Raw genomic sequence first — 18,403 nt, 5'->3', positions numbered from 1 at the left:
TTAATATTTTGTCATAACAGGAAAGGTTTGCCCTAAGAGTTGGTTATGGGAAGTTTGTTGAAGCTTTGAAAAGTTTAGGACAGCCATCCATGGCTTTGCTGAAAGGGGTTCTGAATTTGGTAAGTGAGAGAGAGATAGAGTGATGAAGTTCAATGAAGATTTTGCCATGGATAATAAATCATTGTTATCTGTTTCGAAAACTTCCGATAGGTTGTTGAAGAAGAATTCTGTGAGGACAAGAATCACATGATCAGAAATGTCCAATCAGCTCTCATGTTACTCTGCTGGCTGCCGGACATTCAGTCCAAGGAACTTCAGATTTGGTTGGCTGAGCATCTTTGTACTTTGAGCTCTCAGAAACAAAACAAAATGAACTGCTGTAATGAGGGGATGATTTCTGCCATCATCAAAGTCCTGGGTCGACAGAAACAGATTGACCCCAAAGCTGTGGGTAGGAAGCACTTAAATTCTTTAGAAAGTGTCTTTGTCTGAAAGCATCTTAAATTCAAGGCTATACATATACCGGTACTGTAAAATTTTGATTATTATGATTAAATGTGGGATTTTCAGTTTGTTTATTTATTGCATTTTTAGCAGCATTAATCAAGTGTTTAAACCTTTCCTTTTATTTTTAGCATTACTAATAAACCTTTTGGAGACTTTAGGAACTCATTCAATCACGGCAATAGAGTTAAAACAACTGATGGGGCATTTAAAACTAGATGAAGAGGAAAACCAGGTATAGGAGATAAAGACTGCATCTATGTGACTGTACATTTTGAAAAATATCCACATGCTACTTCAGAAAATGGTGGCATTACATGTAGTTGTATTAATTTAATTTTGATTTAACTAACTTTTTCCTTTAATTACAGAATCCCAATTTTTCGAGGTTGATGAGGGCATTATGTACAATGGCCAGACGGGAAGGGAAAGAAGGAGCCCATTATTTTCTGACTTTGGTGGAGGAAAATGAGGTGTGTGCAAAATGTTTGTTAAGTAGTACATTAAAAAATCAATGACAGTAAAAACTGGAATAAAATTTATGTCAATTTGTTTTTTACAAAAAAGGATGATTGCTATTGAAAAAGGACAATAGATGTACTGTAGATTGGGTTATTTTGCTTTGATTTACAGATGGTTTCTATGCCAGGGATCAGGAAGTGGCCTGGAGGGGCTTTTGCCTTCCACTCCTGGATTTGTCTTGGTTCTCGATCCACTCCTGCAGGATCAATAGAGCAAGTTTTCAGAAGACAGTTATATAGGTTAGTGACTCAGAAAAAAAGCAGTTGGTTCTTGGGCAGGCATAATTTGCTTAATGTAATAATGTGCTTCAGTCTATTGAAAACTTTAATGATGATCATTTATGTATTGTCTCTTCCTTTATTGTCCGAACAGTTTTGTAACAAATTCGGGCTGTGGATTTGAGGCGTTCATCACCATGGACTTTGACCTCGTGGTGTCTGTGTTCAACAGGAAGGAGCACTGTTCAGTGGAGATCTCCGACACAAACCTGGGGGATGAGCACTGGGTACATCATTACTTCATGTACAGCCTATATTAAACACACAAATACTTAGAATATGCATGCAAAAGAGTACATGTACCAATATTCTGAATTCTGAAGTTCTACATATTGTGAATAGCATTCACAAAAAAATTTCATTGAGTAAATGATCGAAAATATTCGCAAGCTGATGAAGACATTATTCAATTCTTTTATTTCCACAATACATGTATGTAGCAGTATAATATTTATGAAAGTATATACTGGTATTTGTATATACTCTATGAAGAATATATTATTATGATTTGATGTAATTGTCAATTTTTCGTACTTTCAGCACTCCATTGACATAGTCCACAGTAGCTCCAGGCGACCATTTGTCAACAGCCACCTCTATATTTACATCGATGGAAATCTGAAGCTAGATTCCCAGCTCAAATTTCCCAATGTCTCAGATGTGAGTTTGCAAAACAAAGAGAAATTGATAAAAAGATCATGCAGAATACAATGCACTTGTCTCATTATATCTATAAATGGTTTTTTTTTGTCCTGATGAAATCAAAGATCAGAGGCTTCTTGTTGTATTCTTCCAATTTTTAAGTTGGTCAAACTTGTATCTTAAAAATTATGTGGTCAAGATCAAAAGTTCTACTGTAGTATAATCATTACACATTGTTTGGAAGTACAGTGTATTTGAATGTTGTTTTTTTTTTTACTTTTTTAGCCCCTGACAGACTGTAGGATAGGGAGTCCATGTAACAAGGCAGTGGTGAAGGCCCTGATAGACCAGAACCTATCCAACAATACAGAGACCATCAAACAGTCCCCCCTCAGACGTCTGTTCCAGAGAAAGAAAGACTCTTCAGACCCGGAAATCACCACCATCCCCATAGGAACCCACGAGGATGTGTGGGGGGTGCCTGTCTGTCTCCGGGGCTTACTGGCCTCTGTGTTAGTGCTCCATGACACCATCAGTCCCTCCCAGGTCAAGGCTCTGTACACAGCAGGTGAGGTCAAGGTCACTAGCCACTACTCACTCACTACTACATACTCACTACCACTCAACAGCAGGGTTAGACGTAAAGTAAAAAAATTTTCTTTAGAGACAGTTTTTCCGAAGTCTTACCGGTAATTTGCAATTTGTGTTTTTTAGGACCAAATCATCCAATATTCTTTTCTGAGGAGGAATTTCCAGACTTTGCAGACCTCCCAAGTAAAGCAGTGGTTTATTACAATGCTAAGGTACATACTGTAACAGTACATGTAAGCTGTACGTGTCAGCATTATTGGGGTAAAATATTTATATTTTCGTTGTTATTAAAAGATAATAATTCAGAGGCATTCTTGCAATCTTCTTGATATTTACTTTAACATGATTTGACTGTACAATTTTAGGCTAGTAAAGATGGTCAGTTAATTGACTTGTCTCCAAATCAGAACCACGGGCATTTCATTGGCCAAAGATGTGTTACATGGGATATCAAGGTATAATGTTTAAAATGACCTTGTAGTGTAAAATGCTCATGTTCATTTATATTTTCATTAAAAAATATTAATGAATTTGTTTTTTTTTTATATTTCAAAAAGCGCATTTGTTTTCAGTAAAACAAAAATGATCTATGTAGTATTTAATAATTAGCTGTACATGTATTTGAATGACTTTCTGTCTCACTGTAGGATGTGATCAATGGTATAGGAGGCATACAGGTCCTGTTTCCTCTGCTGGAACAAGTCAACAAAGGCCCCCTCCCTGACACTGACAGCCTGCCCCAGCCACTTGACCTTGGGGCCGGCATGGACCCTGTGCAGGAACCGGACGACTGGGTGGTGGTTCCCAGCAGCTCTTACTCAGGTACACACTGTCAAGGTCATAATCAAGGTCATCTTTATGTACATGTTTACAGGATTCTAAATCTATCATCACCTAAAACTGTTGCATCTCCTGTAAGCATCAAATTTCCAAATCAGACGCTATATGTTATGTCGTGGTATTAGACTTTTCTTTGTTTGTATTGTCAAACTGAAACTGTACATATACTTTAACCAATCATATTACATGTAGATACATGTAAGTACTTGAAGTTAAGTACTGTTATTAAAGGAAATATCATTGAATGGCCATAGAACTTTTGTAATTTATATTTGTTTTCTGACATACAGATTCAAAGTTGGAGCAAAATCAAGTGTCTGGATTCCTCACATTACTGCGACACATGATCCACTCCCAGGGAACCAATCAGGAGACAATGATAAGAACAGGGGGCGTGGCCACCATTGGAGCTCTGTTGCAGAAAGTATGTTACTTAAAGTTCGATCTTTACATGTATGCATGAATGTCAATTCTTGGATTATATAGTTTTAAAGAAAAGTTTGAATGAAAAAAAATAGCATATTGTAAATATGAATGGAAGGATGTAATAAGATATTATCATATGATCAAAGAAAACTTATTTCGATCATTAAGAAAAGCTGTTCTTTTTGATTCAGGGACATTTCTCGTTTTAGGTGAATCCGCGGTTGATAGATGTGAACGTGTTGATGTCGGTTCAGTTACTGGTTGAGACTACAGCCAGTGTGAACCAGACTTTACTGAACCTGTTTTATCAGTACCTACTGTTTGACTTCAGAATCTGGAGCAACAGTGAATTTCCTGTTAGAATTGGTAAACAGTCTCAATGAAAATAAGACCAATGTTTAAAAGGAAAACAATGTTGAGATAGATAAAGCATACTTTAAAATACCTTGTGCTGCAGAATCTTAGCATTTTAAATTAATTTTTCTCATTTCAATAATTTAAAAACATTGTGTATGATTGATTTAACAAATAGTTCATCTGTGTGGCTGAATATGGTTATTATTTCTCTGTTACACACAGGTCACATTCAGTATCTGTCCACCATTATAAAGGATGACAAGAAATTCTTCAGGAAGAGATTTGGAGTGCAGTTTGTTTTGGATACAGTGAGGGTGTTCTATAGGTAACTTTCTTAGTCATTATATTCTTCTCAGTCCCAACCCCCCCTCCAAAATTATTATAACAACATCACTAATCAAATGCCCCTCTAGCAATTTCTCGATATTTCATTCATTTTAATTACTGAATTGAAGATTTATTGAAGGCTGCCTATAAATCCCCTTCCCCCCCCCCAAAAAAAAAATTTAATTGAATTCTTTTCTACTTACTTGTATTTTTTTAAACGATGAATAAACTTACTTTAGTCCGACATCCTCACCAGCCAAGGGCCTGTCGCCTGAGGACATGAAGACCATTCGTGTCTCCCTCATGAGTCTAATCAAGTACTACATATCTCGAGACATTACCTACAACGAGCTTGATGCCATTCTGAAGTTTCTGTTTGCTGTTAAGGATCAAGATATGGTATGCATTGTAAAGTCAATTTTACTGTGAAAATTAATTTAAATTTTTATTAATTTCACATTAGGAAACTACTGCCTTTTCCCCCAAAATAATTTTTGTGTCAGGAAAATAAACTTTGAGCTATTCTTGTAATTATTGGTAAAAATTGATCTCCTTTATTGACAGGTGTGCGAGATGATTGATGTTCTGATCAGTTTGTTGGAGGGGAAGTATAAGAATGACCAGCTCTATCTCCTGATGTTTGAGGCAGAGATGGGCGAGTTGTTGTATGGTCTGCTAGTGCATCCTGGGAAATCTGTTGTGTATTATGAAAAGATAATCAAGGTACTTTATCTGAATTGTTATGCATCATAATACTTTTATCATTTTTAGAAACCAAGTTTAATTAAGATAATACATGTCTGCTCTGTGAATCGGGATGGAATATTAGTGTTTCCCTCTTTCATTAAATGTTTTTTTTTTCTTTCAGGTGCTATATTTGTTGTTAACCTCAGACAAAGTATATGAAAAGAGTAAATTCCCCTTACGACTGACCGAAATAGGACATCTTGGTTTGGTGGAGATGATGAAAAACTGTGATATTTCTGGACCCATGTTCAAACGCTTCTTGGAACAAGTTTCTGTACAAGGTAGGAAAGATGAATATAGGAGTGAATTAGTTTAGAACCATTTTAACAGGAGTTTTGACTTAATGTAGTTGTGTCAAACAGCAATACAATATATGCCTGTCTATCTGCGTCATTTTGAACTTGTTTTGACACAAGAAAAAGGTAGTTACATCCTACCAAACATCCAAGGTCTTGTTTAAACAGTTCTACTCTGTTGATACATGCATATCTAATTTAATTTTTTCCTGGAGTTCATTTGATGATCATATGACCTTGTGGACACTGGACATCTAATATTAACTATGATGCTAGAATGAACTGATATACCTGGTAGCTAGGAACTGGATAGATATTCAAGTTTGTATGTATTTGGCTTACAATTTTCTATACACAGATACACCCCAGAGCTATAACTCAATCCTTGCTCTGCTACAACTAATCCACTATTCAGGGTCAGATATCAAACTGGAGGCAAGCAGACAGGTGAGTATTTGTATATTGATGGGAGGAATTGGATCTTACTGCTTTGTCTCTCACTATCTTTGTTATTTTAGTCTTCAATGATTTTGTTAACATGATTCTTCTAAAGTTCAAAAGTCCAAAATATTAGTAGAGTAATCTGTTTAGTATATTTTTTAGCTGCTGTCTATTTTGGTCAACAGACCTGGGGCTGCCAAGCAGTTTGTGAAACAGCTTGGTTGGCAAGAAGCAATAACTAAGCTGTTCATCTTCAGGAAAACAGAGGATGTCCAGCAATCTGACTCTTTTGCATCTGAAGATAAAAATGTTGAGTTTTCTCTGAATAATACTATTGAAGAGGAGAAAACTGAAGAGTGTGATTCCGCAACTCAGCTCAGTGAATCGTGCAATAAAACTGTTAGTGCTCCAAACAGTCTTTCAATATCCAGCTGTGATAATGGAAAACAAGTGTCTCCTCCCAGAGAGCCAATCACGCCTCTCTACCTGTCAAGGACATTTGATGATATTAATAGCTCAGAGGATGAAAAGTCAAGGTCGGTCAGCAGGAGCTCTAGTACTAGTGTGGAGGATTTGACAGCCGTAGGTCAAAGGTCATCCTCCATTACAGCCTCTACATCCTCATTCTCAATCAGTGATAGTGCAATAGATTTAAACGTTTCTGTGACCTCGTCCAGAGAGAAGCGCGTAAGCTCGGGTTTTACTCAGGCCGATACAATCCAGAAAGCTTTAGATAACCTTGGGATTCAGAAAATCTGTGTCAAGGACAGTGGTGAGAGGACAGAGGAGCTGTGCCAGAATCTGCTTCTCATTCTCCTTACCATCATGTGGAAGGGAGTGGAGGGCTCGGACGATTCTGCCTGGAAGGTAGCATACTTGCCAACTCACCCGATTTCGTCGGGTCACACCCGATTTTTCAACCCTTCACCCGATTATTTTTTATAACCCGGCGGGTCATGCTTTTCACCCGATTTTTGTCGAACAACCCGAAAATCTCCCGATTTCCGGATTTGGTTCGTAAATTACGTTGCGCGTTTGACTTCCAGTTATGAACCCAAGCTGAGCTTGGATTTACGTAACGCGTAAACAATGCCGATGGCTATATAACAGACACATTAACTGTAATTATTATCGTGAGTTGTTTTGACTAAGCGAAGGTTTAAATCATTAAGTGTGATGGCTTCCAATAAGAAAAGGTCTTCATCGGGGCCAGCGGAATCAAAACCAACAAAAAGAAAACGATATTTTTGTACCTATCAACATATCTGGGAAAATGAATTCCCATAGGTAAAACAAAGTAATCGAGTACAAAACGAGGCTTTTGCGTTCTATGTAACGCACATTTGAATATTGGATTTTGTGCCCAAAATGATCTGACTAAACATTCAAAAACGTTAATTCATGTATAGAATGCTTTTTAATACACAAAACTTGAAAAGTCTTCCAAGTCACTTACAACTTTCATGCCATCATTTACAGAGTTCAAAAGCAGGGTAAATGTAGCAGAAACTCTTTTTGCATTTTTTTTTTCAGCTGAACACAACCTTCCATTTTCTGTGTCAGATCATTTTACACAATTGAAAATCAGCAACTGTTAGTTAAAATGCTTCTTCTGCAATAAAGTATTACACATAAGTTTTAACACATATTTCTATTGTATATACCTATGAAATGCATGATAAATATGCCGTGAATGTCGTTACGCGCTATGACCAGATTTTTTACTTTCCAAATCTGGTCATGACCAGATTTTCACATGTTGGAGGTTGGCAAGTATGGAAGGTAGGCAGTATCACACTATAGTTTGTGATACACATGTATATTTTACAGTTAATTAATGATTTAGTAAAATTTAAAAACTTTGACACAAGTATAGAAACAGGCAGTATATTAAGCCACAATGGCCCTCTAAATGGAAGATAAATCTGTCATTGATTTATGTTACTCATTGACAATAGCATTGTTTAATTAAAAGGGGATTTTTGTCAAACTGACTCAGAAGATTTACTGAGATTGTGTGCATAAAGATTATTTTTTGAAAACCATTATCAGCAAATGTTTTTTGACCGTACAAGAATGTTGTGACCTTAATGTACCTAGTGTATAATTAAGTTGTGCTCTTTCAGGAGAGAGGTATTGTTATATCATGGGTGGACTCGCTCTGTGAGGATCATGAACTGATCAGGTCGTCTTGGGAAATCAAGAGACGCCTCCTAGAAATGATGATCCACTCCTGTACTTCTGACTTGAAAGAAGCAGGTCAGTAGATTTCTGTTGATTTAGAATTGATCCAACGTCTAAAGTAGTATTTGTGTACTCTCTGCTCCATGATAAGTCTCTGTTGTAGTTGAATTATGTTTTATTTTATTGCGCAGTTTTCTTAATTGGAATTTTAATTTTTTATACTGCTAGAAATCAGCTGCATTTTTTATAGATTTATCTTTTCAATATACTCTTAGCACTAGGTATTTGAAATTAAGCTGAAAAACAAACAATGACAGTTTTCAGTCTCATGATGAATATTTGTTATTGTAAGGAATCTCAAGATTTTGGGCATAATTATAACTAATGTCTTTCAAAAGTGAATGTTGGTTTGCACTCATTCTGTCAGTATATTTGTGTACAGTGTGTGCTTTAATGCTGACCTTAACTTGCTAATTTTTACCTCACATTTTCACATCTTAATAGCAATAAATATGTAATACATGTCTGTGATTTAAATGTACTGGCCATGTATTATGTAAACTCATGTTTATACATGTATATTCAATGTTATGTGATGTCAGCCTTTTTCTGTACAATCCTGAGTTAGCTGTTGTTTTTATTGTGTCTGAGTTTACTATACCTGGTAGTCTAGATTGTAGACAAATGTCTGTCTCGTCTTAATGATAAAGGATGTAGAGGTTTACAAATAGTGGGGTTTGGGATTAGGTTGTAAGCTATGTCTGTTTAGTTTTGATTAATATCTTCTTTCTACAATTTAATTTTTAAAAATTAAAAAAAAAACCCAGAGAGATTCAGACAGACAGGCATTCAATTATGTTTTTGTACCGGTATATGAAGACAAAAAAAATTCCATCAACCATGGTGACCAAGAGAATTAGCCTCAACTTTAGGGGATGTTTTTATCCCTCTTTTTATTTGTGTTGATGAACTATGTCTTCATTTTAGATGAAGAGAAACTATTACGATCCTCTGAGCTGGATTCGTCCAATCAAATGCAACAGATACTGAGCTCAACTCTCAAAAGTGCCTCCCAAATTATCGATAGCATGAAGCTGTGTTAGTTTGTTTGAATTTTTCCTAGCTCGAACATTCCTCCTTAACATTTCAAAGGCAATGTAGACAAAACTTTTATGCAAAATTAAAACAAAATTACAGCATAAGGAGTATGATTCTATTATGATTTTATTTGTTATGAATAGTTAAATTCTTCACACATCATTTTGGTGAGGGGTTTACAAATAATCATGAAATTAATGATTTTCCTACATTTACTTGTAAGTACGTCTTTTATTATTGAAAAGCAATTAAGCTTCATTTTACTTTGGAGAAAAGCTTTAAACTAATATAATTTTATGAGAAGTTTTTCTAAAATGCTGCTGAAGTTTTGTGGAAAAAAAACCATCATTGCATGTCCAAATGGCTTATCCAAGAAGCAGTCTGTAGTTTAGGCTCTTCCTCCATACCTTAGATATGGATTCTTTTGCATGCTTTTATTTACCTGTATTTACCTGTTCAGATGAAAGTGAACTAACCAAAGCTTAATATTATACATGTACTAACCCTTACACTAATCCTGTGTTCTGTGTTCAGAAAACTGTTACTGTCTTTCTTGTTTATCTTATATATTTTTATTTTTTTCATTTTACAAATGATATGTTTAATCATTATGCATATACATGTATAGACATTTAATAATGATTTATCTTATTTGAATATAACTTATATACCAGTATATGTATTTTCTATCATTAATGAATAATAAAACATTATTTGATGCATTCATTGGTACTGATGTCATTATGATATTATCCATATCTATATAATTATATGATAAATTTGATTGACAGCTCAAGATACAGCGACTCCCTCAGAGAATGCAATACAGCTCGTTAAACTGGTCCATTGTTTTATGTCCCAAGATGCCAAACAAGACAAGGAAAAGTTCAGCGAGAGGGTAAATATATGGAAGTCAAACACATACCTTAAATCTTTATGATAATTCAAAACAACACAATATGAAATGAACAAAGTGTTATAATAAATAACTACTTAGAAAAAATAATTTATTCAGCAAATTTTTATTCAACCTCATGATGCCCAATGCAGTCAGAATTACATAGAGGTCCACTTTCTTTATTAGTTGATTGGCTAAGGACTATGTGCGGTTTTATGCATTTTTTGCCCCCAAAATCAAAGTTTTAGAAAGAGCTTTAAAAATAAGGTGAAAGATAGTTCAAGTCATATTGGAAATAAAGGTTTAAAAGGTTATCACCACAGTGATGTCATAATGTAGAAATGACCCCATGAAGATTGCATTATTTTGATAATTTGATGTTTTGTTGCGAAATATGGGTGTTTTACGACTGAGAAACATCGAGCGCGGGCTTGCTCAAGTACCATATTTTAGTATAATGTGTATAACTATCTGAAGAAAAACATATGTTAAAATCGCACTTGAGCAGACCTGGGCTCTATACTTCCGAATGCAAAATATATAGCAAAAATGAGAATATTTTCAATTATTTACAAATTTGCGGGATTTGGGCCATTTAGATGATGTCATAGATACACAGCGAATGAGCAATGATGACTAAAATCATTATTAAAGTTATAGGCATCCTCTATACAATGATTTGTGAAGATTTTATTATTATACGATACTATTTAAAAATTGGTTGAAATCAGGGGCAGATATTTGACCATACCGCACATAGTCCTTTTTGTTGTTTAGTTGATTGGCTGATTTTGTTTGATAATTGATCAGCTGATTTTGTTGATTACTAATATTTGATTGGCTGATTTTGTATTTTAGTTGATAGAGGATATGATGGCTCTGCTGGACAATCTGTCAGTGTGGGATGTAGAATCGGATGGAGGGTGGAAGGAGATGGCGCGCCTAGGACTCTGTTTACTCATACAGTACGCTAGTCAGCCTGACCTAGAGGTAAAGCACTTCTCCGATCATCTGATAAACAGGGTGTACTGTGTATATACCAGTAGTAAAGAAATTCTCCACAGTGATTCATTTTGTATGTCCCTGTATAGCTTTGTGATGTCAGAGAACAAACAAGACTTTGTACAGAGTACATGTATTTTTTTCAGTTGTGTGCTGTGGCAACAGCCAAACTCCACACCCTGGTTCAGACCAAGTTGATCTCCAGTTCTGCTGAAGCCTCGTTCCTCATTGGAAACCTCAACCTCATGGTGCTCAAGGCAGTTAGAGGTATGCAGAATTTTACTCTAATATATATTTGTCTTAGTTTTTATTTATTCCATATTCCAAAGATAAAGATGTTTTATTATGTTTAAGAGTTTCTAGATTTCAAGCCAGGAAAAAAAATTCATATTTGTGGATTTTGTTTATCATGGTGCAGTAACATATTTCTGAATTGCTGGGCAGTAATTTGTTAACAATAGTATCCATGGTTACAGAGTCCTCTGACACCTACTCGTTCCTCATACCCGTGATGAAGGCCCTCCTTGACAAGGCCAGAAGTCTCCTTAACCTTGACCTACTTCTGCCTGATCTCCCCCCGACCAGTAACAGCCCCGTCTTCTTTGATGACTTCAAGTCTTACTGTCTGTCAGAGCAGTGGAAAAAGTTTATAGAGAGCTATGTGAGTTTTACTGTGCAATTTTATGTAACTATTTAGTATATATTTATTATAATACATGAATTTGTTTTTGTGTAAACAATATCTGTTTCAACAAAATTATTAGTTGTCTTTACGAATATGAAACTTTGAAGTTTTAAATTGGTTTTCTGTCAGGTGAATTGTTATAATTACAAATTCATTACAAACAGTAGCAATACTGCAGTGTATATTTATTTGCATGCTCAAGTACATCATAATATCAAATGTAAAGATATAATGATTTTTACATGTAAATAGGTTTTTTTTTTATATAAAAAAGTACCGGGTATTCAGAATTTACAAATTGAAATCTCGCCTAAATTCTTGTTTACCTGTATTCCTGCAGGTGAAGCCTCAGATGCTCCACTTTGACGAGAGTACGTTTGGAGACCTGGAGTCCAACATCAGGGATTTCTGGGGTCAGTGCAAAGAGGCCATGATGGTTGGCATGCACATGAAGAACCGAGAGAAGGGCGAGTCTAAACTGAAGTTTCAGGTAATTGGAGGCGATATCTATTTAAAAAATTGAACTTCTGCCAAATCCATCTTCTCTGATTTTTAACCAGGTTTTCCAATGGAAAAATTCAGTAATTGAAATGATGAAAGTGGCAGATGAGCAGGTGGCTGCCAAAAGGGTACCTTATTGTACAGATAACTCCTCCTACAGTTTTCATAATAGGAAGTTGTTGTTTCTCAAATCAATTGTACATGAAACAGAGATGTGTCTATTACTTTGATTTTGATATTAATTAATTTGTCCGAAAAATACTTGCTATTTAGTTTTGTTAATATTGCATATGCAGTAGAGTACTCTATTTCTCTGTATAGGTGTATAAGTAGTGTTTATCAATTCCGGGCTGACAAATGGTTTATGAATATTGTTTACACATTGACAGCTTTTTTCTTGTTGTTCTTGCTGAATCAGTCATTATCTATACCTCAAGCTAATTTAAGCCAGAATTTGGAGTGAATGGAACAGAAAAAGAGAATATGCAAGTTTAACAATGTTGTGTTTTATTTAGAACAAAATCTTGGATCCTTTCCACAACAAGGAATCATCAGAGCAGAAGAGATTCCACAATGTGACTGTCCAACTGAAGAATCAGCATCAGTCCACACTGAGGCAGTGGAGGGCCACAAAGCGATTCTTCACTGGAGAGAGGGGTGCCTGGTCTGAATAGTAAGTTTAGAGAGAAAGAGAGAGAGAGAGAGAAAGAGAGAGAGATTTTTTATGCTGAACAGAAATTAAAAAATAATCTTGTAAACAAAATAAATTACATGTTTAGTATTTGAACATAGGAGTTTCCTTTGCTTCAGATTTACATGTAATTATAATGATTTTTTCTAATTGTCATAGTTCTACAGCCACCATACATTGGAAGTTGTCTAATCAGGAGAATTTTAAAAGAATGAAGGTGAAGATGATCCCTAATATAAACTTTGACCCTCATAGAGAGGCCAGCTACCAAAGAGATAATCTAGGTAAGTAACCTATTTTCATGCATGACAATTTTTGACACAGAGATACATGTACATGTGCGACCGAATTTGATGAATTTTACAATATACAATCGTACAGTCTGATCCATCTGAGTGATCATGTGTCAGCTTTTAGAGGTTAGTGAAACAGAATTTTTTTTTGTAGAGTTAAAATAATGTACTGAATATTTCAGTATCTGTATATTAATATTATATGAGTAAACATGCTTTAACAAACAGGGGCCAGTGAGGCAGACATAGCGGAGGAGATAAAGAAGATGAAGCTAGCCCGGGAGGCCCTGGTGTCCAAAGACCAGATTGATGAGGACTCTATAGGGGAAGAGGATTGGAGTGACATCAGCACGGATCTCAGGTCAGAGGTCAAAAGTCATCTCATGCTCTAGAAAGGTCAAGGTCACAAGTTCTAGATATGGAATGATTTGTACATACATATACATTTAGAATGACTTGTGTTACAGAAACAATGAACCCCAAGGAAAAGAGAAACTGGTGCTCTCAGAGGACTGTGAATTGGTGACCTTGGTGGATGTAATCAAAGGTCGCCTAGAGGTTACAACCTTGAATATTTATTTCTTTGACTGCAGCTCTAACAGAGAAGAGGGTATGTGTTTTTGTTCAGTGGAGCTGCTTGCTGAATCCACTTGATTTGTTATTGTTTTATGGATTAAAGTTAAAGAAATTAGGTACAACATATATTAAGTCTTTTCTAGATGAATAACTTAACAGATGCATTTGAGAATATTTTAGTCAGTTAAACTATGGTTGATGTATATCCTTAATTAGGGGGAGAAGATTTCAAGTGGTCGCTGTCTCTGCTTCGAGAAATCCATTTCCGTCGATACAATCTCAAGAGGAGTGCTATTGAGTTGTTTATGATTGACCAAACCAACTTCTTCCTCAACTTTGAACCAAAGGTACAGCTGCTTCTTAACTGACGGCTTAGACTGTATCATATGAACGTAAAACTTGCACAAAACATGATTCAAAATATGATTTACCTTGAATTATGATTTATAGTCAACTGTAAACTATGGGTTTTTGATATTAGACTTTTATTTTGAAGTTTGAAAAATGATTGCTACTAATTGTAACCTATTTATTAATTATATTTTATTAAACACACTTATACATATAGGTGATTAGGTCAATTGGTTTATAAGTTACATGGATTGAAGATAATAGGCAGTATACTAGTACATTAATTTTAGGACAGTGACTAATGATTTTATATTTTGTCATTACCTTACAGAAAAGAAACAAGGTTTACAGTAAAATTCTGAGTCTGAAGCCACCAAACCTGATCTATACAGTGTCAAGGTCACCAGCCGAGATGCTGAGGGCGTCAGGACTCACCAAGGTAAGTATTGAATAAATCATACACAGTACTTATCCTAAATCATACTTGTGCTCAATTAAACTTGTATTTGTCTGAATTATCTAGTAGATGATTATTGGAAACCAAACTTTTTTTCTGCAATTTTTGGTGGTTATTGTGTTTAACTTGTGTATTTGGTATTTCAGAAATGGATACAGAGAGAGATTTCTAATTTTGAGTACCTGATAGAATTAAACACGATAGCTGGACGGACATACAATGATCTCAGCCAATATCCAGTGGTATGGACAAACTTTGTCAAGCATTGGCTGTAACAGGGATATGCTATACATGTCTATAATCCATAATATGGTCATTCCATAACTCAAAAATATTGCTGTTTTGGATGAATTAAATATCTGATTTGCTTGGTTTCAGTTTCCATGGATTCTGTCAGACTACACCTCAGACACTCTAGATTTGGAGAATCCTAATGTATACAGAAATCTCAGTAAACCGATTGGAGCAAACAACCCTAAAAATGAGAGGGAAGTCAAAGAAAAGTAAGCCAACCAATCAAAAAGGAATAAATGTTGAAAGGAAGTTTATGAAAGAAAGATTCAGGGGGGGGGGGGGGGGGGGGTAAGCCAACCAATCAAAAATCAAAAAGGAATAAATGTTGAAAGGAAGTTTATGAAAGAAAGATTCGGGGGGAGGGGGGGGGGGGCAGATGTTAGATCATCTGATTCAGATTCAGAAGAAAAATTTCATTTAATCTGATAGATATAAAACATGATAATAAAACAAATTGATGTTTTTATTTCTAGTGAATTTAATTTGCATACTTTTAAAATTCCTATCAATTTTTGGTGATGTGATTCACAGGTATGATGGTTTTGAGGACCCTTCAGGTGTGATAGAGAAGTTTCACTACGGCACCCACTACTCCAATGCCCCAGGGGTCATGCATTATATGATCAGGATGGAGCCATTCACTACGCTACATATACAGCTTCAGAGCAACAGGTAATGACTAGAGGTCTCCACACTGGAAAACTACCTGACACACTAGTAAAGAATTCTGTATGTTAATATTTCTCTATGTTTAAAAAGAAGGCTGATTTTTATTGTAAATTTATTTCAGATGTTATGGAATTCAGATGTTTATGTAATACTAGCACACTGTACCGGTACTTAATAATGTAATGTGTTCTTTTATCTCTGTCCCTGTAGGTTTGATGTAGCTGACCGCCAGTTCCATTCTATTCCTGCAACATGGCAGTCCCTAATGGACAATCCAAATGATGTCAAAGAACTAATCCCAGAATTCTTCTACCTCTCCGAGTTCCTTGTCAATGCAAACGGTTTGTAAAACTGCTACATGTATCTGCTATATCGTTAGCAATTAATCATTAATATTTTTATCATGAATAGACAAGTGTTAGCTTCTTAACACTCATTGTCCTCATAGTCTTAGATGCTTGTAATGAACATTACAATTGTACCAGTATTTGAATTGAAACATAAGTTAGAATGAATCAAATTGTAAAACTCTTTGGATATTTGCTTCGTCAGACTTTGACCTTGGGAAACTACAGGCCTGTAAGGAGCGCGTTAATCATGTTGTCCTCCCCCGCTGGGCCAAGTCGCCAGAGGACTTCATCCATAAACACAGGAAAGCCCTTGAGTCCGAGTACGTGTCAGAAAATATACACAACTGGATCGACCTGATCTTCGGATACAAACAGAAAGGCCCTGCTGCTGTGGAGGCCCTCAATGTTTTCTATTACTGTACCTATGAAGGTGAGATCAGATTGTATTTAACATGCAGGGGTCAAAATCATCCTTCAGTATAACTTTGCTTAATGTTTTGTGTAGTATTATATAAATAGTGCCTGTTTGGGAGGGTAACAGTTGAAATTGACACCCCGAGGAAACCATTGTCAACCGACGCGAAGCGGAGGTTGACAATGGTTTTCGAGGGGTGTCAATTTCAACTGTTATCCTCCCAAACAGGCACTATTTATTTTATTATACTGAATGTCTTAATTTTAGAGAACTCTCATATTGCTTTTATATAGAAATGACGTGAATTCTACGGCGAACCGTACGCGCATGTAACAATTCGTTATGTTACCCGTTGCTAAGTGCGTTGCTAATGCTGAGGGTAATAGAACGGAATATCAACTGGGTCTAAACCAATCAGATTTCAGTATTTAACATGAAAGTATAATAAGATGTATTAGCATCCTGATTGAACTTTGAGACGCAAATTAGTATTTATCAATGGCATGCTTGCAAAATTACGGGATTAATAGTATACTGTACATTTAAATGTAATTTACTAACCAATTTAACACAATTGATAATCAGATATAACGTTGAGAAATTTGGTGAAGACTCTTTTCTATATTAAAGAAAGAAATGACTGAGAATGTAGCGGAAAATAATTTTTTTGTAGTAGAGGATGCGTCTGATGATGATGATGATGGTAAACCAAGCAAAACAAATATTATATATCACATACGCCATCATTTATTGCTTATATTTTTATCTTTCAAATGAAGTGTATGGTTTACTGTATATTCCTAATTAAACGCGAGGAATTGATATCCAAGTAAAATCGCGAGAAGCACCTTTCAAGGATTTTAAAATATCACTATTATTTTTCTAAGAGTTGAGAACTATAAGAAATAACGATAAAAATTCCGCGTTTGAGATTGTATATTCTCGCGATATGATTCAAAACAGCGGGATCGCAGTTGCTAATGCTGAGGGTAATAGAATGGAATATCAACTGGGTCTAAACCAATCAGATTTCAGTATTTAACATGAAAGTATAATAAGATGTATTAGCATCCTGATTGAACTTTGAGACACAAATTAGTATTTATCAATGGCATGCTTGCAAAATTACGGGATTAATAGTATACTGTACATTTAAATGTACTTTACTAACCAATTTAACACAATTGATAATCAGATATAACGTTGAGAAATTTGGTGAAGACTCTTTTCTATATTAAAGAAAGAAATGACTGAGAATGTAGCGGAAAATAATTTTTTTGTAGTAGAGGATGCGTCTGATGATGATGATGATGGTAAACCAAGCAAAACAAATATTATATATCACATACGCCATCATTTATTGCTTATATTTTTATCTTTCAAATGAAGTGTATGGTTTACTGTATATTCCTAATTAAACGCGAGGAATTGATATCCAAGTAAAATCGCGAGAAGCACCTTTCAAGGATTTTAAAATATCGCTATTATTTTTCTAAGAGTTGAGAACTATAAGAAATAACGATAAAAATTCCGCGTTTGAGATTGTATATTCTCGCGATATGATTCAAAACAGCGGGATCGCAGAATTAAGTACTCACGAAATATAAGGAATTTACAGTACTTGAATTTGATTTGTTTTGGAAAAACGAATTCAGGAAATATTTTTCTGAAACCCATACACGTATATATACTGTATCTGAAACCAAAAACAGAGAAATAATGTTGAAAAACAAACAAAAGAAACTAGTTGCATGAAAAGTGTATCACTACATTTTATGTTTTTCTATTATGCATACAACATTAAGAAAACTGTTAGTACTTTGTAATCCTATTTGGGCAATAAAAGGTAATATTATTAAAAGAAAAATGTTCAAAATTGCTGTTGAATTTTTAATGATTAAGCAAATTTAACACTTCTCATACAATTTGTTGAAATTGGAATTCAACTTTATCAATTACTGGCGTCTT

General features: G+C 35.1%; 1 protein-coding gene across 5 annotated transcripts in view; it reads left to right on the top strand.

Moving 5' to 3' along the window:
* The window catches only part of LOC105322521 (neurobeachin-like protein 1), a 30,575-nt gene that overhangs the window by 5,221 nt on the left and 6,951 nt on the right, over positions 1 to 18,403 (top strand). For 2 of the 5 annotated variants that reach the window (XM_034446398.2, XM_066074887.1), the window contains exons 12-49: positions 21 to 119; positions 211 to 451; positions 636 to 739; positions 876 to 977; positions 1,138 to 1,265; positions 1,399 to 1,531; positions 1,845 to 1,964; positions 2,232 to 2,514; positions 2,661 to 2,749; positions 2,903 to 2,992; positions 3,185 to 3,359; positions 3,668 to 3,801; positions 4,013 to 4,169; positions 4,383 to 4,485; positions 4,727 to 4,886; positions 5,052 to 5,210; positions 5,356 to 5,515; positions 5,889 to 5,977; positions 6,134 to 6,838; positions 8,098 to 8,230; positions 9,143 to 9,253; positions 9,397 to 9,471; positions 10,045 to 10,151; positions 11,010 to 11,141; positions 11,300 to 11,420; positions 11,630 to 11,814; positions 12,179 to 12,328; positions 12,855 to 13,012; positions 13,190 to 13,314; positions 13,552 to 13,684; positions 13,791 to 13,933; positions 14,116 to 14,246; positions 14,582 to 14,689; positions 14,854 to 14,949; positions 15,086 to 15,210; positions 15,533 to 15,673; positions 15,881 to 16,011; positions 16,223 to 16,450. In XM_034446398.2, the coding sequence (XP_034302289.2) occupies positions 21 to 119; positions 211 to 451; positions 636 to 739; positions 876 to 977; positions 1,138 to 1,265; positions 1,399 to 1,531; positions 1,845 to 1,964; positions 2,232 to 2,514; positions 2,661 to 2,749; positions 2,903 to 2,992; positions 3,185 to 3,359; positions 3,668 to 3,801; positions 4,013 to 4,169; positions 4,383 to 4,485; positions 4,727 to 4,886; positions 5,052 to 5,210; positions 5,356 to 5,515; positions 5,889 to 5,977; positions 6,134 to 6,838; positions 8,098 to 8,230; positions 9,143 to 9,253; positions 9,397 to 9,471; positions 10,045 to 10,151; positions 11,010 to 11,141; positions 11,300 to 11,420; positions 11,630 to 11,814; positions 12,179 to 12,328; positions 12,855 to 13,012; positions 13,190 to 13,314; positions 13,552 to 13,684; positions 13,791 to 13,933; positions 14,116 to 14,246; positions 14,582 to 14,689; positions 14,854 to 14,949; positions 15,086 to 15,210; positions 15,533 to 15,673; positions 15,881 to 16,011; positions 16,223 to 16,450 (5,764 nt within the window). Of the gene's footprint in view, positions 1 to 20; positions 120 to 210; positions 452 to 635; positions 740 to 875; positions 978 to 1,137; positions 1,266 to 1,398; positions 1,532 to 1,844; positions 1,965 to 2,231; positions 2,515 to 2,660; positions 2,750 to 2,902; positions 2,993 to 3,184; positions 3,360 to 3,667; positions 3,802 to 4,012; positions 4,170 to 4,382; positions 4,486 to 4,726; positions 4,887 to 5,051; positions 5,211 to 5,355; positions 5,516 to 5,888; positions 5,978 to 6,133; positions 6,839 to 8,097; positions 8,231 to 9,142; positions 9,254 to 9,396; positions 9,472 to 10,044; positions 10,152 to 11,009; positions 11,142 to 11,299; positions 11,421 to 11,629; positions 11,815 to 12,178; positions 12,329 to 12,854; positions 13,013 to 13,189; positions 13,315 to 13,551; positions 13,685 to 13,790; positions 13,934 to 14,115; positions 14,247 to 14,581; positions 14,690 to 14,853; positions 14,950 to 15,085; positions 15,211 to 15,532; positions 15,674 to 15,880; positions 16,012 to 16,222; positions 16,451 to 17,108; positions 17,228 to 18,403 lie in introns of those variants that run through there. The other 3 variants (XM_066074891.1, XM_066074889.1, XM_066074890.1) reach the window with 3 other exon arrangements.

The sequence above is a fragment of the Magallana gigas genome, chromosome 2 (genome assembly GCF_963853765.1).
Source record: "Magallana gigas chromosome 2, xbMagGiga1.1, whole genome shotgun sequence".
In the NCBI taxonomy this organism is placed as follows: domain Eukaryota; kingdom Metazoa; phylum Mollusca; class Bivalvia; order Ostreida; family Ostreidae; genus Magallana; species Magallana gigas.
This window is presented reverse-complemented; position numbering and strand designations above follow the sequence as displayed.